The sequence below is a fragment of the Coniophora puteana genome (assembly GCF_000271625.1).
Source record: "Coniophora puteana RWD-64-598 SS2 unplaced genomic scaffold CONPUscaffold_9, whole genome shotgun sequence".
Taxonomy (NCBI): domain Eukaryota; kingdom Fungi; phylum Basidiomycota; class Agaricomycetes; order Boletales; family Coniophoraceae; genus Coniophora; species Coniophora puteana.
In genome coordinates, this window is record NW_006913061.1 from 1,742,039 (window position 1) to 1,758,553 (window position 16,515).

Sequence of the window (16,515 nt, forward strand, 5' to 3'; positions counted from 1 at the left end):
TTGGGAGCGAGCATCTTCCGTGAGACTAGATAAATCCGTTGCCTCTGGAGCAGAACGCAACACATGTTTGCCTAAGGAAGACGGCGCTGTAACGTGTATGTCTGCGAGACCGAGCGAGTATGTGTCTTCGCATGCTGGTTTCCTTACCGAAAGATTGGAATTCAAGGAATTGAGTCCTTACCTCGACTCTGAAGTCCAGGGGGCGGCAACAGGATGACGTTCGTGATGGCTTCAGGATAAAATTGCTCAGACACGCCAATGTCAAGTGTCGACCAAAGGATTGACAAGACATAGCGCCCGGCTTGGCGCAGTTAAGCGTAACCGGGATGTAACCGGGTGTAACCTGGCGTAACTTGTAGTTGAGTGCCAGCGAAGCTTGAGTTAATGTCTATGGCTAGGTAACCGTCTGGGTCCTGGTTCCAGGTGGAGCTCGCTCTCACGGAATGGGCTTTGCAAGGCTTTGCAGCACCGGCCATACTCCCAGCTGCAGCAGTCCCTGTGGGATCCATCCATGGATGTTTCCCGTGAAGCTTGAAGTCCGGGTAAGTTACCTTCGCCGAAAAACAATATTCCATGCAATTGATTCTCGACAATCCAGCCTTGAAAAGAAGGTGCCTCGGTCATGGAACAGGGGTAATGGAGCTGATAGACTATGCTTCAAATCTGTGTAATCTCTGCAGCACATGGTCGACGTCAGCTAGACTGGCCTCCTTTCGAGAAATATCCAGAAAGACCTCTCCTCCTGACTCTCTGAGGCCCTCTATCCCTGTAGCTCGCTTCGAGACGTGCCAATGCTGAGGATTCTGCCCGCGGGAGAACATCTCAAGGATATGTGGCTCCCTGGTGCGTACATTGACTCATTGTTTTCGAGAGAGTACTTCAAGGAATACGTACATGTCGAGGTACTGCTTTGCATTGTATAGATGTTCCGAGACAAATGCATATTTCTCGCTTGACAGGGTATAGAACCCAGTCTTCGAGAAATGTTTATCCTTGGGCTGAAGGATTTTCGACGCGGAGGGTATCGAAGCATCCAAACCACTGCTCGGGAACTCAAGTTGAGGGTGACTAGCGTTGGGAGATCAAGAGAACTTACTGGTTATCGTCATCAAGTGCGCTCTCGATATCTCGGAAGAGCCGGCCGATAAACTGACGCATGTAAGTAACGTCATAGTCGTCGTTGTCCACGGGGCGGCCAATCAAGGCGACTATGTGATCGCGTTTCTTTTATAATTTAGCCGAAGAGAAGATACAGGAACTGCGATGGGCAGCACACCTGAATATAGAGGACTTTCCTCTGAGTGGTAGTTAGCTCGTCCTGGATGTCAGCTAAATGAACCTGTAACGATCTGAACTCAGAAAGCCCGTCATCGTTGGCGTTGGTGCTGTTCCCTGAGGAGTCTACTTCCACAGGATCATCAGTCGCACTCGCGTTGTTGCCTAATGCGTCAGGCGAAGGGTCTGAAGTAATGCATTCCGGTACTTCGTGGCTCGTCAGAGACGGGAACATGGGAGAAGCCAAGGGAACGGCTGGCAAGGTCGGAGGCGGCTCGGCAAAGGAGGCGACTTCAACTTCCACGGGCTGCATCACCGGTTCAGCGTAGAGAGCATCTTGAGTCAACTCGCTCGCGTTCATTGGCCTACCTTCACCAGAATGTCGTGACATCTTTGATATAGACACCTGGTCGGACGAGATGGCATCTTCAAGGGCCGCCGTGTCGACTTCCGAGCTGCTATCGTCCGTGTTGAATTTGGGGGCTGACGCCTCCTCCTTGGATTGCGTAGCCGCCTTCTCGTCAGAAACTTCTGGTTCCGGTGTGGTCAATTTGGACCCTTTCCCAAAGGATAGGTATCCTGGTAGAGTCCATTGCCGCGGGTCCATCACCTTGAGATTCATGTTCATAGGAGGCATGCCTAAAAAGCCGCTGGGAGCAGCCTCTTTCAAGGACTTGTGTCCTTCTGAGTCGGTGGCTACTGATTTGAGCGTGGACGTTGACGCCCTCCGAGATGCTCCTTGATTCTGCGACGGTTTCGGTGGAAAGCGAGTCATAAGATACCGAAGGAGACCCGCGGGATATCCGTGCTCCTCGAAATTTGTCGAGCATGTTACATAAGGCGGACAGAGATAGATGAGGGAAATACCCTCGGGTATAGCAGAGAGTCGGGTATCAAGTACTGACCGTATGGAATGGTGCAATGGCTGCAGGGGCACTCCTGTGGAGGATGTAGGATTTTGTTTACGAAACTAGAGAATATACCATAAAGCTACATACCAATGTCAATATTCAGGTGCGAGGGGGAGGCGATGTCCCAAGACCAAGCCCATACAGTAAAAAAGCGTTCCAGCTGGAGCTCTAAGGCCTCCTGACCAAGTGTCGACAGGACGGTGGTAAACGATCCATGAGTAATCTAGAAGTTTCACGGCATTCCATCAGTAGCAAGATAGACAAACAAGGGACTCCGGGCTACCTTGAATTGTTCGTATCCACGCAGGAGGTGCTCGCGGAGGGCAAGGTCGTGCAATGAACCATCGTGAAAGTCAAAAATAGGCTGATCTGGAATATCTCGCTCCGGCTCCTTCCCCTTCTTGCTCTTCACCTTTGCGTTCGAGGTGCGGCTGGTCGCCCGAGCGGACTTGGCTAAGTCTACTGCCTTGAAGTCATCAGGTTAACCGATTCGTGAGTGTCGTCGGACCTCGTCCTACTCACAGCATGGATCCAAAAACTACCCTCCACATTTACCATAATCATGCGCCTAGACTGCGAATGCACATTGTAACAGGGGACAGAGGATCCAAACATCCTGTAAAAAGGTCATCGTAACGGTTGAATCGAAGAGCGCGTAGCTCACTCTGAGAAGTTGACCAGTGCCTTGGCAAGCCCGACCTGTCTCAGCATCTTATCCCGGGACACCGCCCGCTCCTTGGATGAGTAGAAGAGTATTTGGGATTCTTCCTCTGCATCTTCGTCCAGTCGTGCAGCAGCCTCACTGGGCTTGATGGTTGGGTTGTAGATTGTCAGGTAACATAATCCTGCAGGGACTCTGCTCATTTGCCGGCCTGAAGGGCGCAGTCAAGTGTGCTGATCTGGCGACAGAACACACAGCGCGTGGACGGCCAAAGGACTATGCGATGTGAGTGGCGAGCGAGGGAGTCAACGTTGTCCCTTGAAAGAGAGCTTTGACAATGAAATGAGAAGTATGTTGTGAAGTACGAAGTAATGCTGTCGGGGCTGAGATGGCCGAGTACCGAGATACCGAGGGAACGATAGGTGACCATGTCATCTTTCAGACTCAATATTGCAGTATGATACACACGTTACAAACATACTTACATGGGATCCGGAGTCGAAGCTCAGTTAAGTTTGTTACTTCGAGTCTAGGATACGTACGATACATAATTATGGCGTAGATTAAACTCGACGCGCTCTACTTCAATCGTCCAGGTATGCATCTCGCCGACTTCATGATCACTAGTGCCTGCATAACTTCTACCTTCTACCTTGAGAGTTGGCATCGGAAAACGGGTCTGCATCATCGTTCACCCACTCGCCCTGTGTACTAGCCACTGGCCCGGGAGCGGGCCAGCCCATGTCTGGGGAGTTGAGGTTCTCGATGTGCTCATCGTCGCGATCGGGTTCAGCCTCAACTGACGAGGACGGAGAGGCGAGATTTGAGGGGTCGGGGAAGTCAAAGTCTCGGGCAGCTACATGTTCGAGCGGATTGGAAGACATGTCTTCCAATTCCTCGAAAAGCGGTGGGTCACCTTCATCGGGTGGCGGTGGAGACGAGTCCGGTGATGATCTGGAGTTCGACTGTGGAGTGAGCCAGCCAGTGTTGGCGACACTGGTCTGACGGGTTGAAACATACGCTGGCGTGGTCGATTCACTTGGCGGTGTCGGGAGTTGGTTTCCTTCGGACACTGCAGCAGCGGCCTCTCGCTGCAGTTGTTCTTCCTGTACCTTTTGGCGGAACTCTTGGATCTTTGTGTGCGATTTTCCGCCAAGAGGCCTGCTGCTACGCCGCTGGTAGAAAAGGAGGTATGCATTCGCGTTCTGAACACGAGAACAGGTCAATAATGGCACCTTGCCTGAAGCTGAAAGTGGCATACCACTGACTGTTCCGCTGTTGACTCTGTCACGTAGGAGTCATCGAAATGATACCATTTGTCGGTTCCGTAGTGATGGGCGTAAGCTCGGTAATGCCCTCCACCGAGACCGCCCAAATGTTCGTCAACGGCAAACAAGTCGTATAGGAGAGGGTCATCGTCGTTTTCAAGCCCCAATGTTTGTACATCTACACCACTCTCCGCAAGCCTTCTTGTCGCCTTCCGCTCACCAACCATGTCGGTCAGATCGAGGGCTTCGATTGGGAAATCGACCAGGGCGTCGATCTTATCGCGCATGGCTCGGCTGTTACTGAATCGTTTGAGATGCACAACAAGGATGTCTGGCGCGTTCCACAAAGTGAATTTCTTCGTCGCCTGTTGGTGTTTCTTGCATTTGGGACAGTACCACAAGTCATCCTCGCCCAACTGCTCCTCTTTCGTGAACTCGGCCAAGCAGTCACCAAGCGTGATATTCTTCTTTTCGGCAGCAGCTTTACTGGCTTCGATCAGGTCAGGGTGCTCAAAGAACTCCCAGGCGTCCCATCGAGCATGTTCGTTCTGAGTCCCTTCGCCGAAGTAATAGGCCTTCATGTTCTCGTCAAACTCGCAGAACAACGCATCGCCCTCTCGGAGCAGCGAGCTCCCGTCCTCAACCTCTTTTTGGCGATCTTCCCAGGTCTCATAACGTGGCGCAGTAGCACCGTACCCGCCGAATCCAGAACCGAAGTCCCTGTGATTGATTTGGAGACGCAAATTGAATATGTCTGGTTTGACACCAACAATGTGGGGAACATCTTCATCAGCAGTGGTATCCATCTTTTCTTCGACCACCTCCGATTCGTGCAGGACGTTCTTCTGGTCAGCGATATCCCCTTCCTCGGGCGCTACAGGAATGACATCACCATTCTCTTTGATCTCCGTGAGCGTGTCCTTGGGTGGCGCACTACCTGTGATCTGGATAGGGGCAACGACTGGTCCAACTTCCCATCTAAATAGATCCCTTGCCTGATCGGTCCACCGCTGAAGACGATGAACAGCAGCAGCATAAATGTCTTCAACTGTCTTCGCCTCTTCCTGTTCGACGGCAATGATGAACGGGTAACCAAAGTACGAGGGTCCGCGGTTGAACGAATATGTTGTCGATCTTGTGGGCGCTATGTCCGTCAGGAACACGGGGACAAGTATGGGATCCTCGGGCTTCTTTTTGTACGTCCGACTCTGTTGAGCATGGCATGGAAGCTCAAAGCAAACAATGATGTCTTTGTCTGACATGTCTCCAACAAGAACGTTATCGTCGAGACTTTTGTAGAAACGGTTGTTGAAGATTTCCAGCGTGAGGAGCTGAAGAGCGAATGAAGTTTCACTGGACAAATGGGAAGAGGCTACTCACATTCTCTGGTGGAGTGTTCATGTACTTGCCTACTTGGTTTCGTAGCTCTTTGAACGAAGAGTCACGCCCAACCTCGACGAGAACCTTCGGTAGCATGAGTATGTAGATGGTGTGTAGTGGCAAGTGACAGACCTTGTAGTGAGGCCTTTCGGTGTCCCATGGAACATAGTACACGGTGCCCCTCCACTTCTTCGTGATAGGAAGAGGGAGTGTTAGATACATGAAAGGATCGAACGTTATCGAGATCTGGCATCAGGCAATGGGTGATTAGTCCACTTATTGGCAGACAAGAAACATACTTTCTGGCATTCAGGGCACACCAGCGTACTTTGGTACTGTCCTTGGAAAAGGTCGACAATGACACTGTCGTTTCTGAGCTTATACCCGTCCCACGATTTCTGTGCCAGCTGAACAAGCTCCACATCTCCACCACCATCCCAGTCAGGTTTCTCGACGTAAGGCTTCTTCAAGACCCGGTTCAAATCCTCATGTAAGCCATCCAGCAAGAACGCAACTAGCTCCTGAGAGTCATGCTGCTGATAGCCACTGAATTGGGGGGCGAACCGCTGAAGTGCCATCTTGAACTCTCGAGGAGAATAAGAAGACATAGTCGAGTTTGTAGCCCAGATCTTGTCAACCAGAGCACCGAAAGCCTCGGCTATAGCGCCTTGCATGCCAAGGGGATTGTCAGGGTTGAGCTCTTGGTGATATACGCCAACTATAAGGAATCGTCAGCATAGGACATCGTTCAGCTACGGTCAACAAGATTCACAAAGGAAGTAATCCATCAGCTCCTTGTTATGCGCCAGACATTGTAGGGCAGAGTTCATAAAACATGTATTGCCCCTTTGCGAAGGTTAGCTCGAAAAGGGTGGATCTCGGGTCTACGCACATGTTTCCGAGACCCAAGGTACCAGGCATCTGTATTGGTTTGTTCAGCGATCTGGTAAAACCTGTCGAGGTCGAGGCAGATGGCTTGGCCGGCGTAAAAGTCTTTGTACTGCTAAGTAACGTAGACTGTGTGCCAGCGCCAAAGGATGAGCTACTTCTATTGCCCAGACGGCTGAAAAAGTCATTTTCTGAGCTGAATAGTGGGGGAGGCATGTCGGCAGCGGAAGATGTAACCTGAGTCGCATCAACCAGCCAGGCACCGTTCTCCTGAAACTCAACAACAAATGGATCGTCCGGTTCGATTAGGGAGTCTTCCAAAGACCTGTCACTTTCCTCCAGAAGTTTTGGGTTGTAGGATGAGAATTTGGACACTGGGATTTGTGATCCACTGAGCTCGGCGGGATCAACCTTCCATACCCTGTAGGGAGCGTTGACCTGTGGGCTCACAGCCGTGATCAGTTCCCGGCAAAGCCGCTTGAGAGAATCTTTCGTGGATAGTGTCACGTAACAAGGTGGAGGGCCAGCCACATCACCAGACTCTAAGTTTTTCAGAATCAGCGCTTTCAGCCGGGGGGGACGGAGTTCTAAGGTAGGTTCCTGCAGAACGCCCCTGGCGATGACTTTACGCGGCAATGGGTGTACGGGCTGGCCATACCTGGTCGCATCTGAGCATTGAGAGTAAATGCACGATCGCGCAGTGCTTACCACATCACCAGCGACTGCCATGCATCTTCGGGTAGGAACTCAACGTCGATGCCCTCGACCAAAGAAGAGGTGAGATTCTTGTCCTTGTCAACAAGAGAAGAGTTGTCGACTGGCCCAACGTCTTTCTCTTCGACGCTGCCATCCTTGTCTATCCTTCCCTCGCAGGCAGCCTCCCATCTCCTGTACCACTGTCTCGAGACAATATACCACGTATCGCCTACAGCCATGGGCCTGTTACGGCGCTCCTTGATGTACACCAGTTTCTGCGGCACGGTGAGCTCATCGGAGGATGGGTAGGGATACTGAAGGGTTATTGTGTCCTGGTCTGCCTCTCCCTGCTCTGCCATGTAGGCATCTATCTCGCAGGCTTCTCGATCTTCCTTGTTGTGGTCTTCTGAGTTGAGCACGCCACTGCCGTTGGAAGGGCCTTCAGAGGCCGATCTCTTGACTGAGGCTGATGAGTGTTCGGAATCCATGGATACGGAGCGTTGGCGTTTTCTGCTCTGAACTGGAGTGGTCAAGTCGGCGGGTATAGATGAGGGCGAGTCAGCAGGAGAGGGGAGACCGTGCATGACATTGACCAAAAGCAGGGATCGGGAAATATGATGAGATGGCGTCTGTCTGCCTTTGTCGTTGACGCGTGTCCCTTACAGGCTAATTTCCTCTCTTGGCTCGAGATTATGCTCGCGCCGCGCGGGCCTATCCGATCTATACAGCGGTGGTCATACCTGGTCATGCGCACACAAGCTCATGCAGCTATGCCCCGTCCGTACTTGCTCACCCTCACCTTGAACCACCACCACCATTACCGGACTCGAACCGCTATTAGCTTATTACAAGTAAGCCGTTTTAACCTATTAAACTATTCAGGCTGTCGATCAAATTCACTTGATTCTCCTTTAAAGATAAATCCTGCTTTTTGTAAAAATTGAGCACTTGTAATGGTCGTACAAAGTAAGGATCGCGTTGCAACTGGCTGTGCGTCGTGTTGAGATCATTACTCTCAAGGCAAACACTTTCTCAACACACCGCCTTCTCTCGTGGTTGACTCTCTGCGAGGACTATGTGCTCTTAATCCCCAGATCGCCCTTGATGAAGCGAATAAAGGTAAACATCGCCTAGACAGTCAAAAATCTTTCTCATCGTAACCCTCCAACTGGAACGGCACAGTTGTGCACATCGCTTCTCCTAACCGTTCCAAGGTCGCTCTTGTATGCGGTGGGGGATCTGGCCACGAGCCGGCCCACCCCGGTTTTGTTGGTAAGGCGAAATGACGAACCATTTCATGTTTTTTTTGACGTCAATAACTTGTCTTTAGGGGAGGGCATGTTGACGGGTATGTCCGCTCCAGCAAAGCTAATAACGATTGTCAACATCACTAATAACAACAGCTGCCGTCTGTGGAAATGTGTTTGCTTCACCCAGTGCGAGTCAGGTTCGTCAGGCTATCAACTTGGTAGACAATGACAAAGGGCGAGTAAGCTATGTCGAGTCTTATGATCCGCACTGACCTCAAGAGCAGGACTTTGATCGTAGTAAAGTACGCTGAAATTTCACTTGTGTACGGCGACAACCTGATAGGCAAATAAGGAACTATACGGGGGATATCCTCAACTTCGGACTGGCAAAGGAACATTATGCCGCTGCTCATCCAGAGAAAGCCGACAAGGTCAAGTTTGTGATCGTGGCTGATGACGTCGCCGTTGGGAAGACACAAGGAAGCATCGTTGGTCGAAGGTAGCGCCGAGTTTGACCATTGTTTTGCAGTCGATCTCTCATACCCTTCCCTTAGAGGCCTTGCGGGCACTTGTCTTGTGTACAAAATTGCTGGTGCCTTGGCCCATCGAGGTGCATCGCTTGACGAAGTCTACAACACCGCGCAATACGTTACCTCTCGTCTCGGGACCATAGGTGTCGGTCTCGAGCACTGTCATGTATAGTTGGTCACCTTCAGACATTAGCTATATGCTTAGAGAAACCGCCTTACAGGTCCCAGGAACAGCTGTTCCCGAAAGTCATCTCGGTGCGCAGGAACTTGAGATTGGGCTGGGAATCCACAACGAGAGTGGCTTTCGCCGCGTCTCCCCAGTTCCGCCTCTGAACGAGCTCATTCCCAGCCTTCTGGAGATGATAATCTCCACCTCCGATGCAGAGCGCTCGTTTGTTCCTTTCAAAGGCGGGAGGCAAGATCGGGTTGTGCTCCTTGTCAACAACCTCGGCGGCTTGAGTGCTCTTGAGCTTGGAGCCGTCACGGGTGAGACGACTCGTGCGCTTGGCGCATCCGGAATCAAAGTAGAGCGCGTGTTGTCTGGTAGCTTCATGGTAAGTCTCAATTCTATGTTCTTGACGCACCCCCTTTGAGCCCAATACATTCGTCAATAGTCCAGCTTGAATATGCCTGGGTTCTCCATCACACTTTTGCTTCTTCCCGGTGCGAGCGAGACGTCCGCTCCTTCCTCTGATCTCATTCTGTCGCTGCTGGATCAAGAAACGAGCACGCCTGGCTGGGTATGGTCGTCCAAGGCTCAGCCATCTGCTGTGGCTGCCACTTCACGAGTAGCCCTGGCGTCTGATTCCAACAAGAGTGACACGAAGCTGAAAGCGGAGAACCCGACGATATTCAACCAGGCCCTCAAGAAGGCATGCGAAGCACTTGTTGCTGCCGAACCTGAAATTACGAGGATGGACAGCATTGCAGGCGACGGCGATTGCGGGCTAACACTCAAGGCGGGTGCTTCAGGTAAACTTTTCGTTGACGTTCACCGCCTATGCTGTTCACCATGGGTCTAGCTGTGCTCAAGAAGCTCGAAGAGGGCGTTATCACCGGAGAGGATGTCGTCGGCAGTGCGATCACCATTGCTGATGTCGCAGAAAATAACATGGGAGGGACCAGCGGAGCACTCTACTCGTGCGCATATCGTGATATTGACCGCTACTGACATTAAGGTTAATAATTACAACTGCCTAGGATCTTCTTCTCTGCGCTAGCACAGAACCTGATCACCAGCGCCTCTGGCTCTGAAGCGACCTCTGCGACCTGGGAGAAAGCCCTCCGAGGCGCACTCGATAGGCTGTACACGTACACTCGTGCCCGTCCTCCCTCGCGCACTCTCGTCGACCCTCTTGCAGCATTCGTTAGTAACCTGTCCCAGGGATTCACGTTCGCCGTCAAGGCTGCAGGGTCCGCAGCTGAGGAAACTGCCAACCTCGCGGCCAAAGCAGGCCGTAGTGCATACGTCGAAGGCGAGCGTCTCAGAGCGGAGAAGATTCCTGATCCCGGCGCTTGGGGAGTCAAGGTTGTTCTCGAAGCTCTGTAGAGAAATTGACGATGAGAAGGGAGAATATACATGTACAATAGCAGACCTTAAGCCGCTGGAATGTATCAGTATTGTCAAGACTCATATGAGATTGGATTATGAGAACTCTATGGATTTGCACTCAGGTTGAGACACTGCATCGCGAGGGCCGAATTGCTATTGAAGTATGTATGCGTGGGCATTCTATAACCAAAGAACCAGTAACGTATGATAATATGCTGTGTTAATAATGGAGAGCAAAGTGAGCGGTGAGTGGTGGTGTGGGGTCATTAAGGATCCTACTAATAGCAGCGGGAAAGCACGTAAGTAAAGCGGCCCAAAAACGAAGTCTACAAATATGCGCGGGCGGACCGTCGAGCCATCTATTACATTTGTTAGTCATGTTAGCTGCTGTATTGGTTTAGGCAAGACGAACCTCAACAATCTTCCAACCGCCGGTGAGCTCATCATTGATTTCCTCTCGTATCCGCGTGACGACGGCGGCGTACATGCACTGCTCGACACGGTCCTCGGCACCAACAACGATTTCACCATTCTTGGCATTGCGGAACAAGAGCACTTCCTGTGTGGCGAAGGTGATGACGTATACTGGCACGTCGTTCTCGAGGATTTTGCCGTCGGAAACCTGGTCTTCCGGTTAGCATATGGCGGAGAGATAAAATGTATGACACTCACGTCAACTTGACGGATATCAAGTACTCTGCTGTCGCTGATAAGACCCTGCTTCAGGTATTGCTCCATTGTTGCCCACAGCACATTATACGTCTGCGAAATTCATCAGCCATTACGGACGACGGATTATCCATGACAGAAACTCACGGCCTCTCCACACCACTTCTGCAACGACTCCTGATCTGCGCTAAGGTACGCGTCCACGACCTCGGGCACAATATACTCTCTCAGCTCGCGCTCGAATGCCTCACGCGTGAAGCTCGGATCCATCATGCGCATCAGACGCGTTACCCGCGCCGTCTCGTTCTCGTCGAACCACGAACCGATAGTATCAGTGACACCACGCACGGACATAACGACTGGATTCTCAGATTCGTCGTACGCCGTGCGCATTTCCACAAGACGCCGTAGAACAGGATTGTTCTCCTTCATCTTGTTCCATGCTTCCTGCCGTGGCGAGTCCTTATGTAGGACCATGGCTTGGCCAGCTCTGTGAGATGGAGTTTAGTATACGAATTGGGACAGCAGAGCATTCAAACGAACTCTGGATCCTCCTCGACAAACGTAGCGCCTGAGCCAAATCCTCTGTTTTTGCCAGCCTTGGCAAGACGGATCTGTCTTCGCAATCGGCGGGCCTCCTTCTCCTCGTAGCCTGCATGCTTTGCACTGCCGCTATCATCCAACGCGTCAATGAGCGTGTCGGAGAAAGCCTTGTAAGCCGCAGTATTACGAATGGGCTCTGTCGACTTCGCAATAGTTGTTGAGACGGTGTTGGTGGCTCGAGATATCTGTGACCCTGGTATAAGCTATCTTCAAAATAAAATCAATGTATGTAACCGCGTACGGCGCGCATGATTTCGCTTTCTTCCATTGTCCTGAGAGCCTCGGAGACGGCATCGCCAACCTTGACTCCGCTTTTTCGCAGCTGCTCTGCTGCTACCCGGAGTCGAGGGTTTTCCTTGATGCTCGACGCAAGCTATTTACCCAGCATTGTTTCAGCACAAAATCGCCAGTGCTTTCGCGTGGAATTACGCACCCTCGCCCGCTCATAAGCCTCGCGTGCCTTCTTCATTGCCTCAAGGTCCTGGATTTTGCTGACATCACCCTGCAGCTGTTTCATGTTGTCCTGGAGCTCCCTATTCTTCTGGAGCTCCTCCCTGAGTACCTCCACGAACGTCTGAAAGGGTGACTTTGGTATTTCGTTCCTCCGAGACGAAGACGCATGAAATGAACGGGCCCCAAGAGTGACAGGAGCAGCCCTCTGTATCCGGAATGGCACATGGTGAACGGGGACGGCGCGAGCGCGCTGAGTCGCTATGAGACTACGGAGGTTGCGGGGGAGCATCGTCTATGGGCAGAGAGAGGACGAGGGTCTGGAGCTCGAGGTGACACTGGGTCAAATTCCCGCGTCTCCGGAGCGGACATAGGAAAATATTCCACGCACGTGATCAATAAAATCATTTGCCCCTATTTCACCCACGACCGTCGAGTCAGGGAAACCACATCAACTCTTGACAAGTCGTCACCGAAGAATCCTGGCGGCAAATACAGCACTATGACCCATAATATATAGCTCTAATATAATAACAAAACAAGACTGAGATGTGGTATCCGAGCAATATCTATGGATCTTAAGACCGCGCCGGCCCGGTCGAGTTGTTGTTCTCTTTGAAGTTAGCCCAAGCTTCCTCCGTTGCAACGGCGATTCGCTCCTTCACGCTCGAGAAGCTGTCGACTGCGGGCCGCACGTCTAGCGAGAATACTGGCGAGCCGTCTGGCTCTGGTGGTGCAGAGTAGTAGTCGATGACATAGCGTACTTCTTCACCTGTTCTGGGGCGGCGAACAACCCAATCATGGCGATCGAACGGGGGCTCATTGCTGCAAGGATTTTAGAATATATACGTCAAGCAGTCTGGTCTGTGCGACGCACTTGAACCTGGACGGGAACAGCCATCCAGCAAACAACCAGAACCGTGCCTTTGGAGATACCTCTCCTGGCTTACCCTGGAAGCGCGCAAGTTGAGGTATTGAATCGCCCCTGCCAACTTATTTAAAATGGCGGGTAAAAATAAGAGAAAATATAGGATACTCACTTTTCAGCAACACGTCTCTCCCACTTGAGCACCTCCAACCAGGCTTGCTCATTCAGGAAATTATGAATATCCACCATCGTCTCAATGTGCTCCTCGGGTGTCTCCCATCCCTTACGCACAAGAGCGTTGTAAAATTGCTGAGGGGACGGGTACTCCCATTTGGACCCTTCTTCGCGCGGAATGGAAGAGATTGTGCGCTCAATGGGCAACTCTGCCGTCTGCGACGCCGCAGGAGCTTGCGAGAGGTTCGGCATCTGGTTAAGCGGGTTTAAAGCCGAGTGATCTACTGGGCACCCGCCGCCGCCGCCACTTGCATTTGGCGGAGGCGCATCGTTCTGGTGCATCGGGCAGCCTGCGGGAGCTTGCTCGACGGGCTTCGGTTGAGACTGTTGCATTGGGCAGCTCGAGGGTGGGGTCGCCTGTGTTGGTGAAGAAGTTGTCTGACCCATCGTCGACAAAGGGAGTGTGTAGTGGGCGGGGAGGATTCGGAGAGAAGTGGCTAACAGACAAGGTCCGTCAGAAAATCGGAGGCAACTACCTCATCACCTCTTTTGGCATCGGACTAATTTCATTCGCTCTCACTCTGATTGGCTGCCACTCTATAACCCCTGAGCTACTACATAGCGGTCGAACACCATTACAGTCGTAGCTAGTATCTTGAAGCTTTCACTGGCAGGCGTCGTGTGCAATAATGGAACAATTTATAATGTTAACCAAGCAGCGTTCAATTTCAAAGCAGATATCGTGGTATATAATCAGCAATAAGATATCAGAACACGCCATCCTCAAAGTCATAAGTGTGGATCCAACCACCACAGTCACCCCTGCATAAACAATTAGTACTGAGGATGACGCGGAGGCTCGCAACTTACACAACAAGCCGATGCTCATCATTATACGGGTCTCCTACAGAGAAGTCGCCTATGCCCCAATCGGCTTGGGCGAGCACTCGACCTTGATGTTGACCATCCATAGCCAAACCTAAATCCCATAGCCGTACGCAACCTCCAAGGAGTAATCAGCACGCAATGATAACAGTAATTTAGCAAGCTTACCATCATCGCCCCCGGTCAACAGACCCGTCCTCCTCCCATCTCTTCCCATCAGCCAATGTACTCGCTGCACACCATACAGTTGATCATCACACTGGACGCCAGGTTCATGTCGAAGCGTGTATATCGGCCCACTCCCAAGCATCCGTGAGTCGTACACATCCGCAGAGTTATCGCTACGAGCGAGTGCCAAGAAAATACCGTCGGGGCTGTAGCACGCGTGCCTAACTTCCGCGTGGTTGTTCTTGAATGCACGCAGATTGAGTTGTTCCACAAGCATTGCTGACTTGTCCGAAATATCAAACACCCGCAGCGGGTGTGACCCATCCTCAGCTCGAGTGACAAGAGCCAATCGCTCGCCTGGTAGAAATCAATCGTGGATTCGGCGAGCTAGCGAGAGGGATGTACCAGTGGGATCTATAGCCATGTCGTCCCCAGCTTCATTAACACTGAGTTTGATCACTGTTTTCTGTGCATGAACGTCAAAGGCTCGGTGCCATCCCATGAATTCGTCGTCATCGTATGGCTCTGTGGAAGCGAACAGCAGATTAGAGGTGGAATGCGCTCCCCAAGCCATCACTCCGGTGGCTGGTGGCAACTTGCAAGACCAGTGGGAGACGTAGGGTTTCCAGTCAGCCTTTTCAGTCGTGGCTTCAAAAGACGAGAATATGGAAACGGTCCTGTAACCATCAGCGACATTGTCTCTGACTAGGTTGTGAGGACCATCGTCTTACCCGTCACCTATGGCTACTGCTAGTGTTGTATCACCAGGCTTGAAGCGCAAATCCAATGGGGCTCTTTCAGTAGCGACTATTTTGGATGGGTAAACCCGATACCGTTGCGATTTATAAGAAACTTACCTGCATTGACACATTCAAACTCGCCCTCTCTCATCCCCCATAAGTTTATGGTGCAATCATTGCCCGTGGATACAAACTCAGGTGTACTGTAGTATAATTTAGTGATATTGTGCTGTACAGGCGATTTCACAGCTCACCTGCCTCTGCTGGGGCAAAACGCCACATCGTTCACAGTGTAGAACTTTTTGGCGGGCTCATCTTCACAAAAGTCAAGTCGTGAAAAAAAGTGAGTCACTTCAACTAATCAATACTCACGTCTTGCTGTCTGCCTGCTTCGCCAATGCTCTTTCAACCTGCGCACTTGTTCCAGCGGGAGCCGGTGTGAAACGGAAGGATGTGAACGAAGAACAAGTTCACCTACGTTGACCTCTATTCCAAACTGTCAGGGCAGAACCAGCCTCTGTATTGTAAATGGAAACCGGTTGTTCTTGAGATCAATTTAGCGCAAAACCTTGTTGATTGCAGAGACTGTTCACCATTGTCTGAGTCGGTGTAGTCAGGGTCACCTGTTAAAGCGGAGGCGCATGCGATTACCACCTGAGGGTCTTGAGTAACCTTTGCAATCGCTGGAGTGAATAGAATATCAATAGTGATGCTAGACAAACAAAAGTAGGACATACGGCCCGAGATTTCATGACACGGATTCCTGCTCCGCCTGGTGGTAAAGAAGCCAAGGTCATAGTAAAGCGCTTGCGTAGGAGCATTACCAAACGCTGTTCCCAACACAGGAAATGCTCGACGTCTAGTGCGTACTGGTGGACGTGATATATCGAGTTTCAACTGACGAACCATCGATAACAGCTCCCAGCTTCAATGTTTTGTTCCATAAGATAGGGATTTCACATACCAGGTCCCACACTTTCATCTTTTTGACATCGTTGGGAAAAGACATCCTGTCTTCAACACGCTGACAGGGGGATAATTGACCAGGCGAACATGCACGGAGTAAAGCTGCATACCTTGCCCTTCCATTGAGCATCGTCTAAAACCATTGTCGCCAATTGTTTGGTCATCTTGTTCAGCGGCGCAGGCGATCCGTAGTGAGAGCCCCAAACTGGGTGTCGCAGGGGTGGAAGTTGTTCTTCGTCATCAGGCTCGTCCGAGGCCACGTTCATTGGCACTGCAACCTCACGATCTGACACAGGGTACCACTGACAAAGCTATGAGCCACACAAAGTACCGACAGCAGTTTCGGCGCACATTGGAAGAGTCGTTCAAATCCAAAGATGCCATTTGGGTTGCCCAGTCTTCCTCATCCTCGTCCTTGGAACGAGTGGTGTGATACTGCGACTGCGACGAAGAGAGTGAAGCAGAGGCTGCGCATTCGCCGTTGCGGTCCATGCTGGGATCAGACAACCGTTGTTTCTGTGCGGACGTGTAGTAGCAAACTATCACTCAATCTCGAAGACAATATACCTTTGGTGGTGGTA

General features: G+C 51.4%; 4 protein-coding genes and 1 pseudogene across 5 annotated transcripts; 1 reads left to right on the top strand and 4 right to left on the bottom strand.

The window, feature by feature from the left end:
- Positions 1 to 638: 638 nt before the first annotated feature.
- CONPUDRAFT_127325 (uncharacterized protein) lies at positions 639 to 3,241 on the bottom strand. The gene is made up of 8 exons (XM_007772785.1): positions 2,851 to 3,241; positions 2,709 to 2,802; positions 2,470 to 2,652; positions 2,274 to 2,409; positions 1,277 to 2,214; positions 1,097 to 1,224; positions 895 to 1,041; positions 639 to 840 (listed from the first exon to the last, which is right to left on the bottom strand). The coding sequence occupies exons 1-8, from the start codon at positions 3,048 to 3,050 to the stop codon at positions 651 to 653; spliced, it is 2,016 nt and encodes a 671-aa protein (XP_007770975.1). The 5' UTR covers positions 3,051 to 3,241; the 3' UTR covers positions 639 to 650.
- Positions 3,242 to 3,350: 109 nt separating this feature from the next.
- Positions 3,351 to 7,704, bottom strand: CONPUDRAFT_127328 (cysteine proteinase). Its single transcript, XM_007772786.1, has 8 exons — positions 7,092 to 7,704; positions 6,388 to 7,041; positions 6,268 to 6,341; positions 5,795 to 6,213; positions 5,628 to 5,741; positions 5,496 to 5,579; positions 4,109 to 5,446; positions 3,351 to 4,052 (listed from the first exon to the last, which is right to left on the bottom strand). The coding sequence occupies exons 1-8, from the start codon at positions 7,661 to 7,663 to the stop codon at positions 3,489 to 3,491; spliced, it is 3,819 nt and encodes a 1,272-aa protein (XP_007770976.1). The 5' UTR covers positions 7,664 to 7,704; the 3' UTR covers positions 3,351 to 3,488.
- Positions 7,705 to 7,861: 157 nt separating this feature from the next.
- CONPUDRAFT_83570 (dihydroxyacetone kinase) lies at positions 7,862 to 12,350 on the top strand. The gene is made up of 19 exons (XM_007772787.1): positions 7,862 to 7,930; positions 7,997 to 8,045; positions 8,100 to 8,198; positions 8,262 to 8,351; positions 8,410 to 8,427; positions 8,483 to 8,564; positions 8,614 to 8,631; positions 8,682 to 8,828; positions 8,884 to 9,025; positions 9,081 to 9,413; positions 9,474 to 9,831; positions 9,882 to 9,999; positions 10,060 to 10,770; positions 10,824 to 11,033; positions 11,084 to 11,173; positions 11,228 to 11,570; positions 11,624 to 11,868; positions 11,925 to 12,056; positions 12,117 to 12,350. The coding sequence occupies exons 2-13, from the start codon at positions 8,033 to 8,035 to the stop codon at positions 10,406 to 10,408; spliced, it is 1,767 nt and encodes a 588-aa protein (XP_007770977.1). The 5' UTR covers positions 7,862 to 7,930; positions 7,997 to 8,032; the 3' UTR covers positions 10,409 to 10,770; positions 10,824 to 11,033; positions 11,084 to 11,173; positions 11,228 to 11,570; positions 11,624 to 11,868; positions 11,925 to 12,056; positions 12,117 to 12,350.
- Positions 7,891 to 7,963, bottom strand: CONPUDRAFT_t77 (annotated as a pseudogene). The gene has a single exon. The product of its transcript is annotated as a tRNA-OTHER (tRNA).
- Positions 12,351 to 12,711: 361 nt separating the features above from the next.
- CONPUDRAFT_59341 (cytochrome c and c1 heme-lyase) lies at positions 12,712 to 13,427 on the bottom strand (the record flags this gene model as incomplete). The annotated part of the gene is made up of 3 exons (XM_007772254.1): positions 12,712 to 12,958; positions 13,011 to 13,125; positions 13,187 to 13,427. The coding sequence occupies 3 exons, from the start codon at positions 13,425 to 13,427 to the stop codon at positions 12,712 to 12,714; spliced, it is 603 nt and encodes a 200-aa protein (XP_007770444.1).
- Between the last annotated feature and the right edge of the window lie 3,088 nt (positions 13,428 to 16,515).

What these genes read in the sequence shown, in the direction of transcription:
- CONPUDRAFT_127325 (XM_007772785.1), bottom strand. Translation starts at nt 3,050, where the DNA reads ATGAGCAGAGTCCCTGCAGGATTATGTTACCTGACAATCTACAACCCA. An exon ending in GCACCTGAATATTGACATTG is followed by an intron (nt 2,215 to 2,273) that starts GTATGTAGCTTT and finishes CATCCTCCACAG; the next exon opens with GAGTGCCCCTGCAGCCATTG. An exon ending in GCACTTGATGACGATAACCA is followed by an intron (nt 1,042 to 1,096) that starts GTAAGTTCTCTT and finishes GTTCCCGAGCAG; the next exon opens with TGGTTTGGATGCTTCGATAC.
- CONPUDRAFT_127328 (XM_007772786.1), bottom strand. Translation starts at nt 7,663, where the DNA reads ATGCACGGTCTCCCCTCTCCTGCTGACTCGCCCTCATCTATACCCGCC. An exon ending in TGGCAGTCGCTGGTGATGTG is followed by an intron (nt 7,042 to 7,091) that starts GTAAGCACTGCG and finishes AGATGCGACCAG; the next exon opens with GTATGGCCAGCCCGTACACC. An exon ending in TGTGCCCTGAATGCCAGAAA is followed by an intron (nt 5,742 to 5,794) that starts GTATGTTTCTTG and finishes GCCTGATGCCAG; the next exon opens with ATCTCGATAACGTTCGATCC.
- CONPUDRAFT_83570 (XM_007772787.1), top strand. An exon ending in GGAAGCATCGTTGGTCGAAG is followed by an intron (nt 8,829 to 8,883) that starts GTAGCGCCGAGT and finishes CCCTTCCCTTAG; the next exon opens with AGGCCTTGCGGGCACTTGTC. An exon ending in TGTTGTCTGGTAGCTTCATG is followed by an intron (nt 9,414 to 9,473) that starts GTAAGTCTCAAT and finishes ATTCGTCAATAG; the next exon opens with TCCAGCTTGAATATGCCTGG.